The sequence below is a fragment of the Punica granatum genome, chromosome 3, assembly GCF_007655135.1.
Source record: "Punica granatum isolate Tunisia-2019 chromosome 3, ASM765513v2, whole genome shotgun sequence".
In the NCBI taxonomy this organism is placed as follows: Eukaryota; Viridiplantae; Streptophyta; class Magnoliopsida; order Myrtales; family Lythraceae; genus Punica; species Punica granatum.
The window spans coordinates 39,170,782-39,192,895 of record NC_045129.1 but is presented as its reverse complement, the minus strand read 5'-3'; the positions used below and the strand labels follow the sequence as shown (position 1 = coordinate 39,192,895).

Here is a 22,114-nt window from a genome sequence, read left to right as displayed (position 1 = left end):
CTAGCTAAAATTTTAAAATAATTTTTTTTTATTAATCAATCAATGAATGAATTATAATATTAATATATATACATAAATTTTGAAGTGCAAAACATGAGGGTTTCATTTCAATAACTTTCAACTCTCTAAATTTTCACAATTTCTTTTTTATTTATTTATTTTAAATCTCACTATCAATGATAACACTTGAATATTATATTGAAAGTTGCAATAAACATTAATAGCTTTCTAGAGATATATATTTTGTGTCCAAAAGTATACCATTATCTGTTAGAACGAGGAAAGAAAAACCTACCTGAAAGGAATAAAAAGACAAACTTTTGCAGTTATAAACAGAGAGGAATAAAATGGCAAAATTAATTCATATAAAATTAACAAGATGAAGGTTATAAATAAAAATATATAATTTGTACTTCATAATCTCCACATGAGGGAATAATGTATACTAGCTACTACTTCTATGATTTTCAACCCTCTATAATACAGGGAAAGTCCGTTTACATAGGATACCCTAATTTTGCCACAAAGTGCAATATTTCAACTCACTATATTTTTAGAACTTGGATCAAACAAAACCCATAACTCCATGGCTAAAAATTCAACTTGCCTACTTATATTATCACCCATACATTAATTTTCGATTGGTACTATGATCGCCAACTTGGCATCATCGTGTTACATAGGATTTGAATGAAAACATTCAATTTGCCCTAATGTAGCTAGTTAGCCAGATCAGTCTTCTTCTCAACCCATCCCATACAGGGTAATAAGCCTTTATTATATGATTGAGGTCTTCTCATCTCGTCTCGTACGTATGATCAATGCGCACTCCCCTTTGTTCAAATGCCTCAAGACAGTAACCATAGCAAAGAGGAAGCTTTCTTTCGTCCCCTCCGTTTTTCCGATCTTCATCATCGTAACCGAAGGTCTGAAATATTTATATACTGGGAAGCAACCTGCACGATGCCGCGGGACGATTTTTTTTTTCCAGCTATCTTTGATTAAATTTATCATATCAGTTTATGTAATAATTGATGTTGAGTTTAATTGTAATTAATGATAAAACTATTTGTGTGTAAACATATGAAATCTAACTGCTAGTATCTCATTCAGATTTTCTAAAAAAGAATTCTAATAATATATCATACTGTATGAAAGCCAACATTGTTCTACTAAATTTTACTTGTAGTGCACGTGTTCGAAACTTATTAAAAGTATCTCCTAGTCGTGGTCAAGTTAATGCCCAAGCGAGGATTAGTCTTATCAGTCATATGTTTGCGTAACCTTGTGTTTCATCACAAAGAATTAGGACACACATCGTCACAAATAAAAAGAGGCTAATTAAATTGGTGATCAATTGAAATACTTTTTTCATACTAAAATAAAAATAATATTACCCAAGGTATGTTGATTAAGGTGATGCGGCGCTTATTTCTCTAAAATAAGATTTCGGGTTTAAATCTTATGAATGGAGAAAATCCACAATTATGAGAGGATCGACACGACTCGAATCTGAATTAGCCAAGACCCTTTAGATTTCGGCTATGAGGTGGCGTAAACTATATATATATATACATATCATTTATTTAATTTCAAAAAATGTTAAAACATATATATCATTTATTTAAATTCAAAAAATGTGGGAAATCCCACACCACTCGCCGTGAGAATGAAGAGAGGGACCTGTAGTCACTTATTCTATAATTCTATAATTCTATAATCGTATAATGTATACTGTTGCACATTTATGGTTGCTATCGGCATGAATTTACAGATATACTTTTTCTTGTTGCCAATTGTTAAAAGGTGAATTTCTTTCAAATAAAATGTACGAGAAAATTCAATTTTGAGTAATTTAATTGGGGCACGGTGGAGAAGCTATCAAACCAGTGCCATTCTAGCTCGACTTACATATAACATAGATACATATATTTTTTTCCCGGTTACAACATAGATAGATAGATTTTAGATACTGATATTGATTAATATTCAGTTGTATTTTTGTAAAGTTTTTTTTTGGGAAAGGAATTAAAATTTAATATTGTACAGTAGCCAAAAAAATTAATCTAGTACAAAACTAATAGCTTTCCTTCACTGTACGAAATCATGATCCACTATTTGATTTTCTTTTGGGTGAATGATCCACTATTTGATTAATATTCACTTATATATATATATATATATTTTGGAGAGGAATCAAAATTTAAACTAGCACAAAACAAACGGATTTCCTTCATCGTGCAAAATCCACCGGGAAATTTTTTTAAAAAAAAACATTGGACTGAGGTGGAAAAGAGTATATGCCGTCTTTTTTGACGAACTGTGCAACTCAAAGATTTTTTTAATATCGGAAATATTTTAGGATCTGAAGTCAGGATTTTGCATACCAAATAGCCTAATTAATCTCGGATAGAAATAGACCTGTTAAATACAAATTTCAAAACCCAGTCGTGCCATTGCAGGCGTGGTGGGCACCGACTACTGCGGCACCCCCCTACAAACCGATGCACATGCTATACTAATTGCAGTCACACTTGCACTCAACTTTAGTTGGTCGCAGATTTGGATCGAAAGCGATGCTTTAGATTGTTTTAATGCTATTTTGAACCCCCGAAATGTTTCTTGAGTTATTTAGAACCTTGTAATAGATATTAGACAAATGTTTTCTTGATTCTTGGATTGGCGTTGTATATAGATTTCTCGGCCATCTAATCCTCATGCTCACAACCTATGTCAATTAGGTGTTAGGCTGAATATTGTTTCCCTTTGTATGTTTGAAGGTTACTCTTGTAACAATGCCCGAATTTATAAATAATATGATTAGATGTTTACTCAAAAAAAAAATCAAAACCCACTTTCTTTGTGAGAATATATAAATTATAATCATAATTTTATGTAAGCATGATCTATATTAAAATAGCTCGACTTATATATATATATATTTATAATACATAGATATGCTTAGATACAAATATTCACTTGTATTTTATTTTTATTTTATGTTTTTCGGAAAGGATTTAAAGTTTAAGCCAGCAAACAAGGATCTCCAGCCCCTACACTATTATTCTACTTTTGAGACAGCTACTTAAAATTAAGCAATTACTTAATGCATTATAAGAACACAATGCTCATAATCAGACCACTGTTCGCATTTAATGAGGCATACCCTGTTACTACCAAAGAAGTATATACGTTTATATTCACAATTTTTTTTTTGGGGATAAGTGATGCTTTTTATTTAACAAACTGGACAACGCTCCGTTTGTTTTCAAAGTCGTGATTTAAGATTTTAACTTTAACTTTAACTCAAAACACTACACAACAAAACACACATTTCAAAAGTCAAATTGGTGGGCCCCATATATTATTAAAATACAATCCCATTATAATTATTTATCTATACCTTTCATTCATTTCATATTTCAAAAGTCAAACTGGTGGGCCCCATATATTTTTGTCTTCTTCTACAATCACAATCACAATCACAAATTCGTGACTTTAACTCCGAAAACAAACGCATTGTTAATATCGGAAAGATTTTAGGATCTTGATGTTATATCCCAAACAGCCTAATTAATCTCGGATAGAAAATATCTGTAAATGCAAATTTCAAAACCTCTTTTTTTTTTGTTTCCTCTTATCCATTCGTATATATCGTATACATACAGATAGATATATAGATAGATAGATAGATATCCTTCCCTAATACATAATTAGGACTAATCAGATTCTGATCAGGGTGTGTTTATATATAACCATAGAGGTTAGAGGTCGTGCCAAGGAGAGCAGAGTTCAGATAATTATTAAGCACTTAGAAATACAACCAGCCTCGACTAATAGTGAGAAGAACTATTCCATAGTGATTCCTTTTCTGTTGAAACTACGAAAGAAGATGCCGACAGTGGCAGCACTTGAATCAGGCGGCGGCGGAGGGCAGGACTTTCCGGCAAAGCTGACGGGGCAGGTGCTGATCTGCAGCATCATTGCAGCCTTCGGTGGTCTCATGTTCGGTTATGACATCGGAATTTCCGGTGAGATTATTAATTCTTCTGTCTTTCTGTTTGGGATGGCCAACCTGAAAGCAATCGAGTTAAGAGGAATTAATGATTTTATTTATTTATTTATTTATTTTTATGGAAAACAGAGTGCTCTGATCAAACTATTGACGTACATACTGCTGTGTTATGGAATAATGCATGGAACTTGTCGGTTTATATATGGCAGGGGGAGTGACGTCCATGGACAGTTTCCTGATGAAGTTCTTCCATGAAGTCTACGAGAGGAAGCACGAGGTCAAGGAGAACAACTACTGCAAGTACGATAATGAGTACCTTCAGCTCTTCACGTCTTCCCTCTACCTGGCAGCAATCGTGGCCAGCTTCGCAGCCTCATTGTTCTGCAAGCGGTTCGGCCGCAAACCAACCATTCAGGCTGCCTCCATCTTCTTCCTTTTGGGTGCCATCCTTGATGCTGCGGCACTGAACATTTACATGCTCATCGCCGGCAGGCTGTTCCTTGGTGCCGGAGTTGGTTTCGGGAATCAGGTACTTGTTTTATGCTCTGCTCTCCAACAAAATCTAATAATGACGTGTTAATTTGGAATGTGGGTCCGTCGGTGATGTTACGATCTTTATACCATTCCGGTTGTATTTCATTCTATTGTACCAAACACACTTTTAGGGCTAGAGATAGGATTATAGATCTATAATTAAAGTCGAGCTGATTTGGACCCGATTTAATGGTCATAAAACAGGCAGTTCCCCTTTTCATATCGGAGATAGCCCCAGCAAGATACAGGGGAGGCCTCAACATATGCTTCCAGCTCCTAATCACTGTCGGGATCCTCGTGGCGAATGTCATCAACTATGGGACTTCCCAACTCCAAGAGTACGGTTGGCGCATCTCTCTTGGTGGCGCTGCAGTCCCTGCCATCATTCTCCTCGTTGGCTCATTCATCATTGTAGAGACCCCCACGAGCCTAATCGAACGCGGGAAACTGGAGGCCGGCCTGAAGACTCTCCGGAGGATCCGAGGGGTCCATGACGTGGACAGGGAGTTCGAGGAGATACTACATGCCACGGAACTGGCAAAAAAGGTCAGATACCACAAAAGCTCCCACTTAACATTTGTATGTGTGTATTCTGTGAAAACTGTGGTTGGTCATACATACATACATATATATATATATATAATATAGACACTTTCAGAACAGAGGTGGTCTAATACTGTTCATGTCAAAAAGCAGGTCGAGACAAACTCGTTCAGGAACTTGATGAAGCGATCCAGCCGACCTCAGCTCATCTGCGGGACAATCCTTCAGGTGTTCCAGCAGTTCACTGGCATCAATGTGATCATGTTCTATGCACCCGTTCTGTTCCAGACCATGGGCTTTGGGAGCAGCGCATCGCTGCTATCGGCAGTAGTAACGGGCCTAGTCAATGTCATCTCAACCTTGGTTGCAATTTTTACGGTTGATCGGTTTGGGCGAAGAGTGCTACTACTGGAATCTGTATTTCAGATGCTCATTGCTCAGGTCCGTGGAAATTTTCAACTCGTTTTCTTTTCTTTTTTTCAAACGTATCTGGAGATGAGACGGGCTAATTAAAGACGATGCCGGTTGTGACCATGAAATATAGTAGGAAGGAAGGACCGTGGATATGACTGTTTATGTACTATTTATTGATTATGCAGAGCGTGATGGGGGGAATCCTGATGAAGTTCTTACAGTCCACGAACGAGATGCCCCAGATCTATGCGAAGATCGTGGCGCTCCTAGTGTGTGTCTTTGTGGCAGGCTTTGCGTGGTCGTGGGGTCCGCTGGGGTGGCTGATCCCGAGCGAGATCTTCCCACTTGAGACCCGGAATGCCGGGTTCTTCTTCGCAGTGAGCATGAACATGCTCTGCACCTTCCTCATTGCTCAGGCCTTCCTCTCAATGCTGTGCCGAATGAGGTCCGGAATCTTCTTCTTTTTCTCTGCCTGGATCGTCCTGATGGGCCTGTTCGCCGGCTTCTTTCTGCCGGAAACCAAGGGGATTCCGATCGATGAGATGAATGAGCGGGCTTGGAAGAAGCACTGGTTCTGGAAGAGGTACTTCGATGAGGAGGAGAGTCCAGCTCCAGCCCACTTGGAATGGAAGGACACCATGACCAGAAACTAGAGGGCGCTACCAAGTCATCTATATAATCTAAATAGACAGCAATACGCGTTATAGGATTTATTTTTTGGGTCAAATCCACCGTTACGTTGTTGTGCGTGCATATTTTTTCATGTTTCTAGGATTTATTTCACGCAAAATAGGTAGGTCTTTTTTTCAATATTCATATAGATTCGGCTACATATGAATGAGTACATACATTTGATGGCACAAGAAAGAAATTACTGCGCTGCTTATATATATATATATATATATAAATAGAAAAGCAAACAGTTTGACTTCTTTATTTCGACGCACTTAATCTGATTGCACTCATTTTTAATTCAAAAATCATTAATTGGTATCTGCACGTCGAACTAATCGATCTGTCTTTTTCGATATCCATGCTACTACTGCCGAGCTGCTTATTGTAACGGTTGAATGAATTACCTCGTCCAGTCTTTGGTCTGATACAAGGCCAGCATCATATACATGCATTCATAGTTGGAATTCTGATCATCCATTTTAATCCATAATTGCAAGTTGCATCGGCGGTGATCACTTTTATACAATCTCAATCCCACCAAATATGAAAGCATAGCTGGAAAAATTACGCATTGATTGCACAGATTACGAGAAGGAAAGAACGATTGGTCCATGCAGAGATGATCCAATCAGATTCAACTCCTAAATTCACAACTTTTTTTTTAAACATAAGTGGTGCAATTTCATTAATAAAAGGAATATATAGAAGGTTTACAGCCACTCATCCAAGATCACAATCTGCTATACACATCAGGTGATCAACTAAGCTCCACCGACAGAACAGCAAAATTATCTAAAGCCAAGAGACTTTGAAATTTCTGAATCTGCTATTTTGAAGCCTACATTTGGAATTGAAATAATTTTCATTAATCTCAAAACTTCAATAACCCGGCGAATTAATCCAGCGGTATCAGTGTACTTCTTTTAGTATATCTTGTCATTCCTCTCAACCCAGATGTTCAAAGAGTCTTCAAAGAGGAGATCCAATGGAATGTAGATTACCAACTTGAGTGCTGATGAAGAATGCCAACTCTGCAAATAATATTTCTCCATATTCCATTAGTGACCCTTGATCTCGAGTTTCCTATTCCTCTTGTACAATTTTCACTTGGGTCTACACAAACTTGAGCCCATCTGCAATCCAAAAATTTAAACTAATAGGTTGCTGGACCCAAACTTCATATAAGTTTGTGGTTTATTTCTCAATTTTTCCATGTGAGATTACGTATCTCAACACCCGTCCTCACGTGGCAACGTGTGGTCCAACACGTGCCACATGCCCTCCCTTAACAACTGACCACAAGCCGGGCATCATCTTTCGTGCTTGTGCGGGGGGGGGGACAAATATCAAATTAGCCTCGAGCTCCTCACTCGTGCCTAACTAGAGGTGCATTTTTAGCTACCTCAAAATTGGACCAAGCCACTCTTGGGCCCGATCAACATGAGGCGCACTCTTGGTTACCTCGAAACCGAATCTGGCATAGTATGAGCCCACATGAGCCCGCGAAAGCATAACTTGCTCTGATACCATGTAAAATTTTCACTTGGGTCTATACAAACTTGAACCTATCTGCAACCTAAAAATTTAAGCTAATAGGTTCCTGAACCCAAATCTCATATAAGCTTGTAGTTTATTTCTCAATTTTTCCATGTGTGATAACGTATCTCAACACCTCCCCCACAAAATTCTCAATCTGAGGAGTTTGAGACATTCATACATAATCTCATTGTAAATTACTTTCCTATTAAATTACTTATTAAAGAAAAAAAAACGAAAAACTTTCCTATTACATTAATTGATTTTTTTTGATAGAATGAATTCAATAATTTTTTTTTCTGCTGACTTGGAGCTTTTTCTTTATTAATAAAAAGGAAAAATTTTTGTCAACAATGATTGGTTCAAACGGTTTGGCGCTTATTCCTTTTGATCAAAATCCCGGGTTCATGTCTTGGAAATGAAGAAAATCCTTGATTGAGAGAGTTTTACACTTTAATGGGCTGAGGAACTCTATTCGAATTGAATTCGTCAAGGCCCATTGAACTTCTAAATACCAAAATACATACCAAAAAAAATTTCAACTATCACCTCCCAAAAAACCAAACTCTGCCTTGTGTAAATTTGATGGAGTATGATTAACCTATGGAGTGCAATGACAAAGGAAAATTAAATGTGATCAACTTGCTATTGCCAATTGTTATTACTATTATTATTACTAACAATAATTACTATTATTATTATTATTATTATTATTATTATTATTATTACTACTATTACTACCATCATCATCATCATCATCATCATCATTATTATTACTACTACCACCATTATTATTATTATTATTATTTTCAATCAATGGAAGTTTTTAGTCCAATATTCTCATAAGTAACATTTTTTCTTATATTATATTAAGAGATTTTTTTTTTTGAGTTGCAAGGGAAGTTTATAGGCCTAATACAATGAAAAAGAAATTCTAATATTTAATAAAAGAGACACGAGTAATTTACAAAAAAAGGGTACAAGTAGTCCAATAACGAGTATCGAACTTGCAACCTCTTGGTTGAGGTGTAAGAATATACGCTACTGTGCTACACCTTCTTAAATTTAATAAAATACTTTTTTTAATCAACACGAGCTTGCAAACTAATATTGCCTTTATATTCATATAGATTGTTATAAATATTCGTTATTTATTCCTGAATTAGCCTAGAATACTCTATATAATTACAGAAAAAATAAAATTTTATATATTTACAATTTTTAGTTGGGTTAAATATTTTTGCTTTACATATAGATAGAATATCTTTCAATTAAAGGGAATTATATGTTAAAACAATTATTCTGATAAGTGGATGAAGGTACATTTCTTAACACGCAATGATAGAATACATTTCAATTAACGTGAGTTGTTTAGTCAATATTTCCATTATTTTTCTTTTGTTTTTTTTGGTTTTGATAAGTAAGATGAAGAATATATTACTAAGATGAAAGCGGTACATCGAAATAAGGATAACCCTCTGACATACAAAAGGAGAGAAAATTGGACTCATTACCGTATTGGCTTAAATCACGTGCATGAGAGTTATCAGATTGAGGAATCCAAGTACATTTCCAGTCTAAAAGTAGAGCTAGTAACCTAACAATATCCGAACGATACTTCTAATTTCCCATGGGGAATGATTGGGATAGATGATAGCATCAACAAGCAGCAAAGTATCATAACTAATCCAAATCTTTCTCCAGCCGTGTTTAAGTGCTAGAGAGATTGCCAGTAGAACTGCCTTTGTTTCAGCCTGCAGGGGCGAACTCGTCTTTGCCTTGGAGATCCACGAGTGTGAGACGGGCATGTTTGGCCGGTTTCTAGTTCTTGTAAGGCTGGACTTCTCTGTTGTCCAAGCACCGTTAGTGGAAATATAGGTCCGATCTTTGGTGAGATTGCTTGTTTCCTCCTTGTGCTGAAATTGTCCAGATCGGTACTGTGTTTCGCGAAAGCACGTTTGATAAGACAGAGGCAATCGAAAAGATCTGCAATACTTCCTGCAAATGAATCATCATTTCTTAGTGACGACAAATGATATAAAATAAGGGATCCATACAAGGTGAAAGGTAAACTATCAGCCAATAGTTGAGTGATAATGGCTGGAGGAATTCCAATGAAATTCACATTGATATTTCCATTATTTTTCATTTGATATACTTACTCTCTAATATTTGGTTGAGATCTATAATTATATAATATAGAAAGACATTACTATTTATGCAAAATTCTCATGAGAAATAAAAGAATAATATATGGGAAATTGCTAAAGTGAAAAATAATGAGTAGTGTCTACATATGCATATGAGAAAATAGAAAAATTCTAAGATGACTCAGTTTTATGATGACACATTTGATATTTTTATTCAAATGTTTAGTATTTTTTTTATAATATTTAGTATTTTAGTTTAAATGTTTAGTATTTTAGTTTGGTATTAAACATTTAAAATAAAATACTAAAATCGTTGATAAAAATACTAAACAGTTGAACTAAAATACTACAATATTAAACATTGCGCGGATTAGGACGTGCTATACACGGGTAAGTTTCTAATCTATTTTTTAAGGAAAAAGGAAAAAAGAAAAGAAAAGAATAATTTCTCCTTTTTTTTTTGCCCTTTTTAATAAAAATAATGGGTTTTATTATAAACTGATGTAGATATCTACATTTATTAATCGCAATAATTGAGCTGCGAGGACAATGTGGCTTAGGACCACAGTTACAAAAGAAGGCTAGATCATTTAGCAACCGGTCCAAAGGGCCCATATAATACCAAACATGTGGTTAGTTGGGAAGGCAGATAAAAATTATTAAGTTATGAAAATGATGTATAAAATAAAATATTCTCGGCTACAAAAATAAATTCACATGAAAAATAAGTTTTGATTGGATAATAAAATATATGCATGATGTTTCAGAACCTCGTTCTCCCTTTAATGAGAAATAAAAATAAAGAGATACGATCAATAATGCAAAACCTTTTGATTTCAGGGGGAGGTCGGGAGACATTGTAATATGTTCATCTCTTCGTACTTTCATTTTTGTAATTTCCAAATTGTGAGATGTTTTAATTTATTAGTTGAAATTAATTCTTGTTTTGATATCAATTTGTCTCTATATATCGACGTGGCCAAGTGGGCCCTGCGACCCACCCATTTCAGTTCTGTCTCGCTTCTTTTTTCCCGCTGCTTATAAAATGAGTACACCTAATTATTTCCCTCTCGCTCACCCTATCATCTCCGTTTCATCTCCCGCTGAGCTGAACTGTCGCTGTCTCTCTGTCCTGAGCCGCGAAACGAGCCGTTTCTCCTGCTCGCTCACTTCATTCACCGAAGCTCTCTCTCTGTGGCTTCTGCTCTCTTTCCCGTCTCGTTGCTTCAAGTAACAAACCAGCTACCGGAGGAGGCCATGGACTGTCCGTACAGGGATCCCCGCACGCCGGTCGAAGCTCGGATCAAGGACCTGCTCTCGCGTATGAGCCTCAAAGAGAAGGTCGGCCAGATGACTCAGATCGAGCGGCGTGTCGCCACCCCCGAGGTCATCAGAGACTTCTCCGTTGGTGAGTGACTGAGCGAGCGAGTTCATCTGAACGTCTGCGAGCTTATTAATGCTGTTCTTGAATCATATCTTCATTGTGAGTGTTGAATAACTCGTCTGGCGAGCTGTTAACTTTGATATGGAGAACGGGATCGGGGAAGCAAACCGTTATCCATGGTTTGACAAATTGTTTGTTACAATTCTGCAAGTGATACGGGGAATATCTGTTGCAGGAAGTATACTGAGCGCCGGAGGCAGCGGACCCCGCGAGAATGCGGTGTCATCTGAATGGGCTGACATGGTTGATGGTTTTCAAAGAGCTGCGCTCGAGTCACGGCTGGGGATTCCAATTATATACGGGATCGATGCTGTTCACGGAAACAATAGCATCTATGGTGCTACTATATTTCCTCATAACATAGGTCTTGGAGCTACTAGGTTTGTTTGTCCTACTTGTGTCGTTTATCCTGCTCTTCGTAGTATGCATCAAATAAGTGGCAGTCACCTAATCAAAATGTTGCCACAGAGATGCAGAGTTGGTCGAAAGGATCGGGGTTGCAACAGCTCTTGAAGTTAGGGCGAGTGGCATTCCTTATACTTTCGCACCTTGTGTAGCCGTAAGTGATTGGAAACTCTGTTTCGTACTGCCTGCTCTTTAGGATGGTTCTTCGCGAAGATTGATCAATAGCAACTAGCTGTCATGTCATGTGGACTATTTTAATAATATCTTATTTCAGCGGTTTTCTCAATGGATTCTTCACAGGTTCTCAAAGATCCCAGATGGGGGCGATGTTATGAGAGCTACAGCGAAGACACAGACATCGTGAGAAAGATGACATCAATTGTAACAGGCTTGCAAGGAAAGCCACCCCCAGGACATCCAAAGGGTTATCCTTATGTAGCTGGAAGGTATTAGGCTATTAGCTAGCATTATCGGAAAATTTCCTAATAAGCATGGCTTACATCTCTGTAATTATGTAAGCTTAGAGAATCAGCGAAGTTGTCTCGAGAACAAGTTCTTCTCCCTGCTTGTAGAGATTCAGGTTCATGTTGCAACTTACCGGGGCTTACACATATGGTTGAAGGCGTTTATCCCTCATATATAGAGACATTAGTTTTCTTTGATCCCTAGACAAAAGTTGTTAGCCGCATGCCATCCACTAGATTCCAGCGGAGCTAACTCATTTGCACCATCTTTATCCGCACATACTGTTCAACTCTTGATTCCCCACTCGCTTCTGGTTTTACTAAATGCTATTCTGACCCTCTTTCTTGATCCTAGAAACAATGTAATTGCCTGTGCCAAGCATTTTGTTGGAGATGGGGGCACTGAACTAGGTATAAATGAGGGGAACACCATGGCTTCTTATGAGGATTTGGAGAGGATCCACATGGCGCCTTATCTGGACTGCATCGATCAGGGGGTTTCTACAGTTATGGCGTCCTACTCTAGCTGGAATGGGCGCAGGTTGCATACAGACCGCTTTCTTCTGACCGAGGTTCTAAAAAATAACCTTGGTTTCAAGGTAAAACAGTTCTAATAAATTCATCTTGATGTATCCTCGAGCTTCCCGTCGAGTTTTCCTGTTAGATTTACAATGTACATTGAATGCATCGCATCACTCATGTCAGTTGTAATATCTGGGTTATTTTCTTTTATAATATAGTCTCCATTTACTTCAGTTTGGGACGCGGTTGATGGTGGCAGCCTCTTTTCTGAACTATCATGTTTCTCAGCATTCAGTTTTGTCTAACTAATTTTGTGTCAATTGTGTCATCCTAGATTGTTTTACTGCTAATTCCCAGAGGTGATGTTAATGCAGGGCTTCGTAATATCTGACTGGGAAGCACTGGACAGGCTCAGTGAACCCCGTGGCTCAAACTACCGGAATTGCGTCTCCCTTGCAGTCAATGCAGGGATAGACATGGTAGGTTGAGTTATGATTCCCCAGGAGCTCAACGAAAATCCACCTTATGTCTAATACATGTTTTCGACCTGCAGATTATGGAGCCTTTCAAATATCAACAATTTGCGGATGATTTATTAGCTTTGGTAGAATCAGGAGAAGTACCACTCGCTAGGATTGACGATGCTGTTGAGAGGATACTGCGAGTCAAGTTCGTTGCTGGACTTTTCGAGCATCCTTTCTCTGACAGATCTTTGCTTGGCATTGTTGGTTGCAAGGTAAACAAGCATGAAACGAAACCATTATTTTGGCATTCAAGTATCTTGGTTATTGGTTATTCTAATAATTCTAGGGATTTTTTTTCGGTGTGAAAACTAGTATCCGGAAGCCTAATTGGGTCATGACTAATCCAGTCGAGCTGGGTCGGCTCACTAAGGGGTAAATCTCTCCCATCGTGAATTTTATGCATTCACAAGGCCCCGAACCCAAGACTTTGCTTAAGTGAAATAAGCGCCGAACCACTTGAACTAACCCATATTGGTAGAGCAAAACATAATTATTATAGTAATTATGGTAGAGCAAACGATCTTTGTTACCATAGGAAAAATAGTGCTTTAATGGACTCTATTGATACTTTGATTCACCTCGTTGCTCTAATACTTCGTGATCTTTCTTCAGTTGCATAGAGAACTGGCACGTGAAGCAGTTCAGAAGTCTTTGGTTCTTCTAAAGAACGGGAAGGATGCTGAGAAATCTTTCCTTCCATTAGACAAAAATGCTAAGAGGATCCTTGTTGCCGGATCACACGCCGATGATCTTGGTTACCAATGTGGAGGATGGACTGCAACTTGGCATGGTACCAGTGGCAGGATTACAATCGGTATGATTTCTCTTCATGGAAAACTTCATGGCTTTCATTTTCATTTTCAGTTTCCATGATCATGACAGGGTCACGTTAGTCTACACAAACTAATTCAACCTGTTGACTACGACATCAGAACATGCATAGTTTCGTGCTTAAGAAATACGATGGATTAAGCTGTCAATGACAATGAGGGATGTTTTGGCATTAATTTACTGCATGATCACCGAAATGATATGAACACTGGGGATACATGTCAGATGAAATCATTTCTTATGCAGGAACTACAATCTTTGACGCAATTAAGGAAGCAGCAGGAGCAGAAACAGAAGTTGTTTACGAGCAATTCCCATCAGCAGCGACCTTAGCAAATCACAGCGATTTCTCTTACGCCATTGTTGCAGTTGGCGAAAGTGCTTATGCAGAGTCCCTTGGTGATAACCGAGAACTCACCATCCCATTCAACGGAAATGCGGTGATAAATTTCCTTGCTGGAAAGATGCCCATGCTCGTGATCTTGGTCTCTGGGAGACCCTTAGTCATAGAACCACAAATCGTGGAGAAGATCGATGCTCTCGTCGCAGCTTGGTTGCCCGGAACTGAAGGGAACGGAATTACAGACGTTATATTCGGGGACTGCGACTTCAGCGGACGATTGCCTGTCTCGTGGTTTAGGAAGATTGAGCAACTTCCATTGAATGCCGAGGCTAACTCTTACGATCCTCTGTTTCCCCGGGGCTTCGGACTAACGTATGGCAAAGAAGAGTAGTCCATGGATGCCCGAGAAATCCAGATGACTTTAAAACTTCTCAAGTTTCATCCCGTCACAGGTCCCGCTTAAGCTTCTTCGCAAAGGCCCCTGTAAGATTATTATTTTTCATTTCGGTAGCCCAATGTAACTGTGCTAGCATATTTTGCACAGACCCAGCCAACGTGATCAGGTCTATCAGTAGCAAATAACGGAAAAATTATATATGGTTCCGGGGCTGTACCGTACCTTAGGCTCCCCATCCAATGTCCAATGGTGGATGGAACCTCGGTACCGCATCGGGGTCGGTTGAAGTTCCCAGAAATTAACAGCCTGAGAAGCTGAAATAACTGTCATTTTTATAGTTATGAACAGTAGTACTCTTCATGTACAATGGGAACTTCTTACTGTGCATCTTTACAATAAAATTCTCAGGTACATTAGTTCCAGGCCACAAACGCTAATTTCATCGCCTTAAAGATGCCGCAATGCTAAAGTTTCTGAAGCTTGCTTCCTTGCCTCAAGCTAAACACAACGCGCGGGTCGGAACCCAGACCTTGAAGTTGGATTCGCCGTCTGCCTCCCAACTGCTTTTCCAGGATGAGACCATTTATGTGTTGCTTCACCTCGACATCAATCCCCATATGCCCCACCACCTCCGTGACCGTGACTTCTCCAATTGCTCACAGTCCACGGCACGGAGAACCCGAATAGAATCACCGATAGCGAAATCCTTGGGATCAGGTTCGAGCTTAGGTCTAACACTCACGGAACCAATACCCTCTTCTTCTTTAACAGCCTTTGAGTCCGAATTCCACTCCATCAACTCCCTCTCCGTGATCATCAGCTTCGCTCCGAAGAACATGTCCAAGCCGTCAAGAGACACCTTTGGTTTTGCCGCTGATTTCAGCTTCAGCTCAGCAACGTCCATTGGAGTTCCTTTCTTCCGTGAATTGGATCGATTGAGGTCGGCATTCCCCTTCTCGCAGCAATCCAAGCTGCCGCGAATTATCTTTGCACCCCCGAGAACTGAAACCAGTGGCGTCAGTCTGTACGTCCTGCCGAGCAAGTATCCATCCAGTGAAACCCGAGGCTCTTCGAACGAGTTGATCGAATTCCGGGGATAATCCACAGAAACTCCGGAAGCAATGGCAGGGTCCACATCACATGATTTCCGCCTGAGTCTGCATTCCCTAGCTTCGACGCATCCTTCTCGATTCCTCGTCTTCCCCTTCCTCCGCCATTTCCTCGATTTGTCGCCGAACTCCCTAAACGATCTGTGTATCTTCCTCGTCTGCTTCTTGCTATGCAGCTCGAGCTCTATGAATTCCCTCACCGTCCTCAACTCCGCCTCTACTTCAAAATCGCCATCAACGGCAACAGATTCTTCATTCCGCCTCTCGCAAATCCTAATTTCTCCTGCTCCAGGCCGCAGCTCCCTGTCAGAGCCTCCATGTTCGCGGCGGGGGCTGGAGTGACCGAGAAGAGAGCCTTGGGTCCGAGAGTCGCAAGAATTACGCGGCGGCTCATTCACTCCATCGCGACTGGTCGCAGTGGCGGTGGCGGAGACGGAGTAGGATCTGCTGCGGTGGAGCTGGTGGTCGGGTCTGGGTGGACGATCGGGGAGGACGAGACGGGGGGTGGTAGAGGGGTCGACAGAGGCTAGGCGTTCGCAGAGGCAGGAGGGGCAGAAGCCCACGGAGGTACCGGCGGTTGGGTGGCGGTGGCATGTGGTGAGACGGCGGTCGTCGGGGCCCGTGTTTCGGGTCATGAGGCTGGAGGAGGGAAGGTGTGCGCGGAAGGATAACGGTGAATTGACTCACTTTACTGTCCGATTGACTTTGAGGAATGAGTCAGTTGACTGTTGATTGGAAAATCACCCATTCATTTTTGAGATATTTCAAAAAGATCCGCGTACTTCTATTTCTTGAGATTGACTTCATGTACCTTCTTATTTGTAATCAACTCCATTTACTTTGGCAAGGTTAGGACTCATGAAAACATGCTACGGGATAAAACTCTTGGATTATTGTTGTTGGGTCGTAATCTTGAAATTATATTTAGTAGTCTAACATAGGTACATGCGAGTGCCAAATCTTATTTTTTTATTTTTGGAATCCGAATTATCGGCTCGTTTTCATTACGAAACAAACAAATAGGATTAAAAGTACATAAAACCCAAACTGGGAATAGGCTCGTACACCCAGAGTAATAGGCATGCATACCCATATATATAGGCAAACAAGCCCAATAGCTAAACAATATTCAAAAGTCCAAATCAAATGAACCCAGATACAACAAATACGAATTCTGCTGAAGGGCAAAAAAAAAAGAAAAAAAACAACATAGACGTCAATAAGGCTTCCTCTGAGATTCCTATGATCTTTTGCTCTCGGTTTTTGATACTCATCATGCGCCCTCGAACTGAGTTATGGATAGAATATCAAATTCTTTCCCTCGAGGGCTCTTCATTATGAAAAAAAATCTTGAAGTTCCTATCCTTCCAAATGAAGTACATAAAGCATGCCACACGAGCTCTTCATTATGTTACTTATGCGTCCAATTTGACTTCACGTACACGTAAGTTAGCCTAGCATGTTGCTTATGGGTCTCGTCCTATAATGTCTCGACTTTGTATCGCTTTGCATGAGGGCAGTGTTAAGGATCTTGAATCCTACATCGAAAATGTTAATAGAAAACTAATGTGTTTATAAAAGGTTTTGAAGTCCACATCCTATAACTTGTAAGAAAATTACTCGGGTTTCTTTGATAACTTTTATTCCTTTGGGGGCAATAAAGGTAATTCATTGAAAGTTTTAATATTTGCGATTTACCCCAGATAGTATCAGCATCTACTAAACAAGCCCCGGCCTAGCCTTCTACAGTCCACGTGCAGCATGATAAGGTCATTTTCGTAATTTTATACCACCGTTTATATCATATTCTCCCGATTCGGTTCGCTAGTCATCGTCTCTCACTCTCTCTCCTCTCTTCTTCGAAAGTTCAACCTCAGTCTCGCTCTCTCAGCAATGGACATTCCGCACCCTTTCAGGCAGTCCATCTTCAATCCATCCCGGAGCTTCAAGAAACCTAAGATCAGCAGGTTGGAACCTCATCGAGCTCGTCTTCCTCCGCGTCTGTGGGAATTCCGGAGCCGGAACTGCCCGGGAAGTTTGAGTCCTCCGAATCCTGTGAGGATTCAACCCACGCCCGGTCCGATTGGGCTGAACGGTATTACGGTTCCATCCCCTGTCAGAGCTTCTTCTCGAGATGCTGGTTTCAGTTCGCTGTCTGAAGGTGGGAGGTTGCAGGCTCCGAGTTTTGTCGAGTTTATTACCTCCGAGAGAGTCAAAATTGTGGCTATGCTTGCCTTGGCACTGACTCTCTGTAACGCTGATCGCGTGGTTATGTCCGTAGCCATCCTGCCACTATCTATGACCCATGGTTGGAGCCGATCCTTCGCTGGTATCGTGCAGGTCCTTCTCTGTTCTCGTTGCTTAATAAGTTGCGACAGTTCTTCTTGCTGCTATGGCGATTGTTACGAAAAATGCAATGGAGGAACTTTTATGGCATAGTTTCTGTAACGCTTTCGCTAATTGAATTCAGAAATATGATTGGAGCATTGGTTCATGAGAGAAATTTGATTCCAGAGGCTTAAAACCGCTACTGCTATGAAGAAATGCATGTTAGGAACTAGTTAATGGAAGCTACTGATGTTGTTGTTAATAGCTTGAATATTTCGTGTAGTTGCTCTATTCAATGAATATTTAAATCCTCCGTTCATCTGCTGATCGTTGATCACTATTTCCCCCGATTGAAAATAAAATTTGCCAGATGCGGAGAAGACAATATAGCCTGATATTCATAGACCTCGTCAATAGGCTCCTAGTGAGCTTCCTGCTATGTACCTCGGAAATGATGTTGTGTTCATTGTTTGCATGGAATGTGCATTTCTGGATTGCCATTGACTCTCTGTAGGCTTCTGTGGCAGTCATCTTTTCTTTGGGGATACTTGATTTCACCAATAGCTGGAGGTACGCTGGTCGACTACTATGGCGGTAAGATTGTGATGGGTTGTGGTGTGGCTTTGTGGTCGCTCGCTACTTTCCTGACACCGTGGGCCGCTGAAACATCGCTCTTAGCACTACTTGCCACGAGAGCTCTTCTCGGTGTAGCAGAAGGGGTGGCTCTTCCTTGTATGAACAAGATGGTAGCAAGGTACAAATGCTTACCAGATAATAGATGACATTATTGCTGATGAACTTTTTGTTCAGTTTTCCCTTCGCTGATTTGTTGACTTTTGCCTTTGAACGAAATGCTAAAACTGCTTCAACATTCTTGTTAGATGGTTTCCTCCAACTGAACGTGCCAGAGCAGTAGGAATTGCTATGGCTGGCTTTACACTTGGAAATGCTATAGGACTCACTCTTTCTCCTATTCTTATGTCACAAGGTGGTATATTTGGACCATTCGTCATTTTTGGGTTATCAGGATTTCTGTGGGTCCTTGTATGGTTTTCTGCAACATCAAATTCGCCAGACCAACACCCTCAAATCTCAAAGTATGAATTGGATTACATATTAAATGAGCAGAAGAAATCCATTAAGATGGATGCAAAAACTGAAACCAGCAGAGTCATCCCTCCGTTCAAGCGTTTGCTTTCTAAACTGCCAACGTGGTCTTTGATTATTGCCAATGCCATGCATAGCTGGGTATGTCTGGGAGAGATTTATCATCTTATATTACTCTTTAGTATATTGTACCTGAACGAAGCCAGTTTTGTCTTATTCTCACAGGGGTTCTTTGTCATTCTCTCTTGGATGCCCATTTACTTTAACTCGGTAAGGACTATATATAGCTTTAGAATGAGATCCCTGGTGACTGGAATATAGAAATTCCAAATCCTGTTCTTTAAATTACATATACTTGTTTCTCTGAGCAGGTATATCATGTTGATCTGAGACAAGCAGCATGGTTTAGTGCTGTGCCCTGGAGTGTTATGGCTTTTGTGGGATATCTAGCTGGTATGTGGTCAGACATGCTAATACGGGGAGGTACGAGTATCACGTTGACGCGCAAGATCATGCAGGTGCAGAACATTATCTTTTACATCTGTTTACAATGTCCACAGACTTGAATTCAGACAGGAGCATCTAACTTTAACCTCCCCTACAGTCAATTGGATTTATCGGTCCAGGGATTGCTCTAATTGGTCTGACCTCTGCAAGAAGCCCTTCAATCGCATCTGCATGGCTAACATTAGCAGTGGGACTAAAATCTTTCAGTCACTCTGGCTTTTTGGTGAACATTCAGGTCCGACTTTTGGAGACTCAACAGACTTAGACTACAATAGAGTTCAATAACCCATTTGTTTATAATCCCTTTATTTCATTTGATATAATGTAGGAGATCGCACCAAAGTATTCTGGGGTTTTGCATGGTAAGTGCTTTATCTTGCCCTGATATGCATTTTTCTGTCCCAAGATTTATGATGGCTCATGGAGCCTTGACATGCAACTTAGACTTTTAAAGTACGGGGTCGACTCCTGGGAGCTGATCAACCTCACCTGCCTATACTTGTTGATAAACAATTGTTAAGCAATAGATTTTGGCATTCGGGTTGGTATAATTGTGAATGCTTTGAGCACTTGTTTTTTAAATACTTCTGCTGAAATGCCAAAACTAAGATACAATGCTTAATAGCTGTCCTTTGTTTCTACTTATCCTTCAGTGGATTTTGATACATACATCTTGGTAAAAGCCAAACAACTGGAGGAGCAGATATCTACGAGTTGCTATTAATTGTCCCATTCAAATGGAATAGAATGCACTGGATTTCTCCAAAACCTGGCATCGTTCAGTTAAAATTTGTTAAAATAATCTTTCTTGCTGTAGGAATGGCGAATACTGGGGGAACTTTGGCTGCTATTGTAGGGACAGTTGGAGCTGGTTTCTTTGTTGAGTTGGTGGGTTCATTCCGAGGATTTTTGTTGATAACATCACTCCTATACTTTCTCGCTGCCCTTTTCTGGAATATCTTTTCTACTGGGGAAAGAGTCAATTTTGAATAAAAAGGTCAGTACACTGAATACACAGCATCCCTTTCTGCTCAGGAAGTTGAATAAAGTTGCCAATGCATTTGCATCTGCTTACTTTCTTGTTTACACATCGACACGTGTTTATTTATTTACATTTGTTGCGCGATTTACAGGAAGAATGCTAGCGAGAGCATAATGATAAACTGATAGAATTACTGAAGGGAAAGGCAAACTGGGGGAGGGCTCGCCATCTTCTGCTTACAGATGTTGACATTTTTTCTATTCTGTAAATATGCCAGAATCAGGGGTACCAATAGTTTACAGCCAAGCAAGAGTTTCCAGTTACGTTTTTCTGTGCAGGTCACGACCGGCAGAGTATGTCAGCATGTGCTGGTTCCTCAGTGTGAGAAGTACATGAATCGTGCAGCAGGCAGTGCGATTCTTTTACTCATGATTGGGTCGTACAATTAACTGTGGGCATCTGGTTTTTTATGCGATACATCTGTAACTGAGCCCTTTTTTGCCTTGCCAAGGTGGTTGTTGCACGATAGATCGGAATTTAGAATTATGCAAGTCTAAAGATATTTCATCACAAGGAACCGTCGACATCGTCTCCTACTGCAGTCCTCTACCTCTAGAGATAAGATAATCACTCGGTGTCCGCGTATCGTTTCCTTTCCTTGAATTAGATTAACAGTGTTTGACTGGGATGATTAACCACGTGAGTGAAACAAGAATTTGATAAAGATGATGGTTTATTGCTCACCCTAGAAAAAGAAGGATGATGTTTTATTTGGGTCCGTTCATGTCTGCATCAAAGCCCATAATCGGTCCGTGAGCAATGCAAGTCTAGTCTTAGTCTCTAGTACGGACAAAAAGAAAAAAAAAAAAAAAAAAGAAGAAATTTTTTATTGATTTGACTCCGCATCCGGAGCCAGCGCCGTTAGTTCATTCAATGCGCACTCGTGCGCCACGTGTCGGGCGGCGCAATCCACCTAGCCAAAATATCACGGAGCAATTTAAAAAGGGCAGAAATTTATAAGTTTGCGTCGTAGGTTTGCTTGTTGGTCACTCTCAACCCTAAAGTTTTGTGTTTGCTCAGCCTGTACCCAAAAGTTTCCAATCTACGGAGGTTTCATGCTCAAACGTTTCACCAGTTCTCTGATTGTCTGTATAGTTAGTACTACTGACGATTGGAGTTACTTTTTGATGAATACAGATTAAGCGTAATTGTCAGCTTGATAATTGATACAAAAAAGAAATTGGATAGTGACCGATAATTTTAAGGGAATATATATATATATAT

At 39.8% G+C, this 22,114-nt stretch overlaps 4 protein-coding genes across 7 annotated transcripts; 3 read left to right on the top strand and 1 right to left on the bottom strand.

Annotated features, from left to right (window-relative positions):
* The first annotated feature begins 3,796 nt into the window (after positions 1–3,796).
* Positions 3,797–6,389, top strand: LOC116199175 (sugar transport protein 8-like). Its single transcript, XM_031529466.1, has 5 exons — positions 3,797–4,031; positions 4,225–4,544; positions 4,754–5,095; positions 5,246–5,533; positions 5,692–6,389. The coding sequence occupies exons 1-5, from the start codon at positions 3,893–3,895 to the stop codon at positions 6,157–6,159; spliced, it is 1,557 nt and encodes a 518-aa protein (XP_031385326.1). The 5' UTR covers positions 3,797–3,892; the 3' UTR covers positions 6,160–6,389.
* Positions 6,390–10,916: 4,527 nt separating this feature from the next.
* LOC116200035 (beta-glucosidase BoGH3B-like) lies at positions 10,917–15,185 on the top strand. Of its 2 annotated transcripts, none has more exons than XM_031530698.1 (9): positions 10,917–11,275; positions 11,487–11,691; positions 11,780–11,870; positions 12,017–12,162; positions 12,536–12,779; positions 13,077–13,181; positions 13,256–13,438; positions 13,839–14,040; positions 14,304–15,185. In XM_031530698.1, the coding sequence occupies exons 1-9, from the start codon at positions 11,125–11,127 to the stop codon at positions 14,789–14,791; spliced, it is 1,815 nt and encodes a 604-aa protein (XP_031386558.1). In that variant the 5' UTR covers positions 10,917–11,124; the 3' UTR covers positions 14,792–15,185. The 2 variants fall into 2 exon arrangements, with proteins under 2 accessions (XP_031386558.1, XP_031386559.1); XM_031530699.1 differs by lacking the exon at positions 14,304–15,185 and adding an exon at positions 13,539–13,598.
* A 207-nt stretch (positions 15,186–15,392) lies between these two features.
* LOC116200644 (protein OCTOPUS-like) lies at positions 15,393–16,541 on the bottom strand. Its single transcript, XM_031531470.1, has one exon. The coding sequence runs from the start codon at positions 16,539–16,541 to the stop codon at positions 15,393–15,395; it is 1,149 nt and encodes a 382-aa protein (XP_031387330.1).
* Positions 16,542–17,729: 1,188 nt separating this feature from the next.
* On the top strand, positions 17,730–21,403 carry LOC116201884 (probable anion transporter 4, chloroplastic). Of its 3 annotated transcripts, none has more exons than XM_031533332.1 (9): positions 17,731–18,246; positions 18,762–18,988; positions 19,116–19,482; positions 19,567–19,611; positions 19,713–19,859; positions 19,946–20,083; positions 20,177–20,210; positions 20,666–20,845; positions 20,982–21,403. In XM_031533332.1, exons 1-8 carry the CDS (start codon positions 17,800–17,802, stop codon positions 20,839–20,841), a joined length of 1,581 nt encoding a protein of 526 aa, XP_031389192.1. In that variant the 5' UTR covers positions 17,731–17,799; the 3' UTR covers positions 20,842–20,845; positions 20,982–21,403. The 3 variants fall into 3 exon arrangements, with proteins under 3 accessions (XP_031389191.1, XP_031389192.1, XP_031389193.1); XM_031533333.1 differs by having other exon boundaries at positions 17,751–18,246; positions 18,749–18,988; XM_031533331.1 differs by having other exon boundaries at positions 17,730–18,246; positions 19,116–19,611.
* The last annotated feature ends 711 nt before the right edge of the window (positions 21,404–22,114 follow it).